Consider the following 4,683-nt stretch of genomic DNA (forward strand, 5'->3'; position numbering starts at 1 on the left):
TTGAAGTCCTCAGCCAAAGCATATTAAGAGACATTTGTATTTTCCTGCCATTCCTGATGAATGAGGCTGCAGAAAAAGAGCACTTTGGGATATTCCAAAATTATATTGAGAATATTTCAGTAGGCCGTGAGTCAGGCCTTACTCATTGACATACACGAGGCAGAGGTAGTACTTAATTTAATTTAATTACTGAACAGAGAAGTTTCACATTATCTTATTCCCTTGTAAAAAGACACCGATTCAGCTTCTCTATTCCGTAAATTAGTATTTTCTTCACAAATTTCTTGCCGTTTAATGCCTTTTCAAGAGAATACTCCGGTGTCATGCCTTAATTAAAAAGATTTCTGTTAATATGCCATTTGAAATACACCTGGTTTGAAAATATTGGGACAATTGTCCTGGTGTTGCTCCTCAATCCCTGCTTTCCTTTCTCACTCTGGTGGCTTTTGAAACCAGGTGATAAAAACCCTGCATGAAACGCGCTGAAGATAATCTCTTCTCGGGAGCAATCATAACTTTATTGATGTGGCAGAGTGTAAAAATAGCATCAGATGTCAGGTTTATATCGTTAGGGTCAGTGATTGATTAAACATGAGTAAGCTGCTTAGATCCAACAAGATGTTCTTGTAGTTCTCAGGCAAGGACATCATCAGATGTCAAGTTCCAAGTTTGTCCCAGGATTATCCGTGGGTACGAGCAGAATAAATAAGTTATTTCACTCAGTGCGTTTGCCCTGTGGTGGCTTCTGGTCATCCTGGAGCAAACTCACCCCAGAGTGGTGACATTTAATAACGAAGAGCCTTGAGGATGAGGGGACTAGAAGGAAAGGCTGAGGGACTTGGGGCTTTGAGTCCGTCCCAGGATTATCCGTGGGTATGAGCAGAATAAATAAGTTATTTCACTCGGTGCGTTGGCCCTGTGCTCCAGGATGCTGGTCATCCTGGAGCAAAATCACCCCAGAGTGGTGATATTTAATAACGAACAGCCTTGAGGATGAGGGGACTAGAAAGAAAGGCTGAATAGAAGTAGTTCCATCTCAACACGAGGAGGAACTTCTTTACTGTGAGGGTGGCAGAGCCCTGGCAGAGGCTGCCCAGAGAGGTGGTGGAGTCTCCGTCTCTGGAGACATTCAAACCCCACCTGGACACGTTCCTGTGGGACCTGCTCTGGGTGGCCCTGCTCTGGCAGGGGGTTGGACTGGATGATCTCATAGAATCATAGAATTGTCCAGGCCAGAAGGGACCTCCAAGGGTCATCTTGTCCTGCCTCCCTACCTACTGTCAGCAGGGACACCCCCAACTAGACCAGGTTGCCCAGGGCCTCGTCGAGCTTCTCCTTGAATATCTCCAGGGATGGGGCCTCAACCACCTCCCTGGGCAACCTGTTCCAGTGCTCCACCACCCTCACAGTGAAGAACCCTCTCCTCATCTCCAGTCTAAATCTGTTCCCCTCCAGCTTGAAGCCATTGCCCCTCGTCCTGTCACTCCAGGCCTTTCTAAACAGGTTCTCCCCCTGAGTCTGTGATGGCTTTAACTGGAGGCTACTAGACCTGACCTCAGCAGGTTGTCCCTTCCAACCCTGACTATTCTGTGAGTCTGTGATGGCTTTAATTGGAGGCTACTAGACCTGACCTCAGCAGGTTACTCACCGCAGTTGTATTGATCTCAATAACGATCTGTCTAATTGCATCATCTTGACGTATAACCCCCAAAGCTGCAGTTTATTCTGTCCAAGTTCTGAAGCGTTGATGGGTTGATCAAGTTCTGAAGTTCTTGGGTTGACAAGTTCTGAAGCGTTGATGGGTTTCTGATCATTATGGGCTGGTTCTTGGCTGTTTCAGGTGCGAGCGGCTCCACCACCCCCAACGCAGCATCATCGCCGGCCAACGGAGAAGATCGAGGACGTGGAAATCACTCTGGTGTAACCATGGGACTAGCTCAGTAGTAGTGCTACAATCAAGACCAAACGCGGTATTTGGTCAATCTCGTTTTTAGGCACCTTTGCATGATGAAGACTTTTAAATAGAGCAAGAGATGGGGGAGGGTTTTCTGTGGCAGCGACGCGGCGGATTCCTTCCCCGGTGGGTCATGAATATTTTGTGCCTTTTAATTTTTTTTTTTGGCTGTCGTTTTTTTGATTTATAGACATCATTCTTCCTCTCTTAGCACAAAAACCAAGACGGGCCAGACAGCGAGCGGAGATTTGCCTCGGAGCAGGTTTCTCTCTTGGCTGCAAATGGTCAATTTTTTTACAGAGGCCGAGGAAAAGAAAAGAAAACACAAAAAAAAAAGCCTCATTCATGCGATTTAAGTCAGAGCATATTTCCATCCCGTGCGTTAGTACAGTATATTACTGTTGCCATAGGAATGTGTTAAAAGATTGTCAATTCTTCAAGTAGCGTTAACTTGTCTGATTAGGTATTAATCAGAGCTCGTGGAGTGAAAAAAAAAAAAAGGGAACTGAAGCAAGAAGTGTAAGGAGAGGCTGGATCCTCTTTAATCCCCTTCGCAGAAAGGAAGAAGCAGGAAAAAAAAAAAAAAAAGAAAAAAAAGAAAAATAATAGTCTTAGAGATAAGGAAAACTGATGCGGATCATACGGCGTTGATGACGTTAATGCACACACCTCTTGGATAATTAACAGTTAAAGAGAACTAAATGTTCTTTGTATTAATATTTATGCAGTACATTTAGTAATAGAGTATCTAATATGGAGGTGCTGAATTAGTAGCAACATCCTGTCCCATAGCATAAACCAACTGGTAGAAAAATAAGTGAGATTTTTTTTGTCTAGATCTGGAAATTGAGCTGCTTTTTTTTTTTTTTTTTTTTTTTTTTTTTTTTTTTTTTAGCAGATTTTGGGGGTTTTTTGGTTGGTTTTTTTTTTTGATTTCTAAAGTATTTGGGTCACTCTTATTCCAGTTATTGCCGTGTACTTTATTACCCGAGGTTAGCAGTATATCTTCATCATCATCAAACACATCAGGCTAGAGTTAGAGGTGACATTTAGAGTATTTACCCTCGTTATTTAGTTGTCGCATCGGATGCTCGGGGCCACCTTCGTGGCCGGGACCGTGGCCTCAAAGTACTCTTAGAAAGAGGAAAAAAAAAAAAAGTCAAAACTTCCATTTTTCAATCGGAGATTCCTCGGAAAAGGAAGCTTTCTGGTTTTTTGTTGTTGGCGTTTGCAAGAAAAGGGTGGAGGGAATGGGGAGCTGTCACAGGGGAACGGTCAGAGGAGAAGGAAAAACTGGATGAAAAGAGGTTTTTTTTGAGGTGCGCTTACGAAATTATTATTTTCAACCATCTCCCAGCAGATCAAAGCTTCGGTTCAAAAGCATCACGAGGTTGGGTTTTTTTTTTTTTTTTGAGCTGTTCCATGGGTTCTGTGAAACGCTCTCTTCTGCCTTCATGGGTTTTTTCGAAGTGAGTTTTCTACTTTTAATTTACTAACAAGGGCTATTTTTTGAGGCTGCATTTTTACACACACGCGCGCGCAAAAAACAAAAAAAATCAATCATCTACCAAGATTTTATCACAAATTTTGCACATCCTGGTAAATCCCACCCCAGGCTGGGTCTCCCAGATGTCCGTGTTTCCCCATCTCCTTTTCCAGGGAGGGGGGATCTGGCACCGGGAGCCGTTGGAAGCAAATAATTCCTGGATCATTTCCGAAACCGCTGACTCTCCCGAGTGAAGCCTTTTCCATATTTTTCATTCTTTTGCACCTCTCTCGTCCTGTTGATCTGTTCGAGGTCTTTTTTTATGTGTTTATCGAACTTATTCTTAAGTTTAAAAACTAAAAAAAATTTTAAAAAGATAAGTTTTTAGGAAAAAAAAAAAAAGATTTAACTGTTTTCGCAAAAATTTCGAAAGCTTCCCAATGCAGGAGAAAAGCAAGAGTTGCCATAACGTTCACGTTCCATTTCTTTGGCCAGTTTTTCTTGTGTCCTTCATAACCTGGACTTTCAAAAATTCCGAAAAGTGTTATTTAAAGTCTCTTTTAGTTGTATTTTAAAATATTTTCTGTAAGAGCTGCTAATTTTATTTAAAAAGGAAAAAAAAAAAAAAAGGCAAAAAAAAAAAAACACAAAACCCAGAAGAAAAGTTGTAAAAATATGCCTCCTTTTTAACTATGATTTCTTCATACAGGGCATGTATTCGACGTATCATCGTGTACAGCGTCAGTACACTGAAAGCATCGCTGCGAATGCTTTCTTTATATTGGCTGTAAAAAGTTTGTATTTATTATGTATAAAAAGTTGAATAATAAAAAAAGTGGAACCAAAATCCGGGACGTTGCCTTGATAGAGCAGCCCCTCGGCCGGTGGCGAAAGCGGGTGGAAATCCAGGGACTGGGGGAGAACCTGGCTTTTGGGGATAAAAATGTGAATTTTTCTTGGGTGATATTTTTCTAGTTGATGCTTTTACAGGGAGATTTGAATCTCCAGGAGAACACTGACACACGTGCTTAAATATCTTTAAATATGGCTTTAAGGTGGTGTTGATATGAGCAGCAAAATTGTGTCAAAAAATGAAGAAGCACTAACAAAGCTCCACTTGGCGAAATAATTGCTTCATATCCAGGTTGCCCAGGGAGGTGGTTGAGGCCCCATCCCTGGAGATATTCAAGGAGAGGCTCGACGAGGCCCTGGGCAACCTGGTCTAGTTGGGGGTGTCCCTGCT

The 4,683-nt window shown here is 42.2% G+C and overlaps 1 protein-coding gene across 1 annotated transcript in view; it reads left to right on the forward strand.

The window, feature by feature from the left end:
- FCHSD2 (FCH and double SH3 domains 2) overlaps window positions 1-4,092 on the forward strand; it is a gene marked incomplete at its 5' end in the record, with an annotated part of 36,808 nt that extends 32,716 nt beyond the window's left edge. The window contains one exon of the mRNA XM_014958905.1: window positions 1,841-4,092. Within this exon, the coding sequence (XP_014814391.1) occupies window positions 1,841-1,924 (84 nt within the window). The remainder of the gene's footprint in view (window positions 1-1,840) is intronic.
- Between the last annotated feature and the right edge of the window lie 591 nt (window positions 4,093-4,683).

Source organism: Calidris pugnax, unplaced genomic scaffold (genome assembly GCF_001431845.1).
Source record: "Calidris pugnax isolate Ruff unplaced genomic scaffold, ASM143184v1 scaffold426, whole genome shotgun sequence".
Classification (NCBI taxonomy): Eukaryota; Metazoa; Chordata; class Aves; order Charadriiformes; family Scolopacidae; genus Calidris; species Calidris pugnax.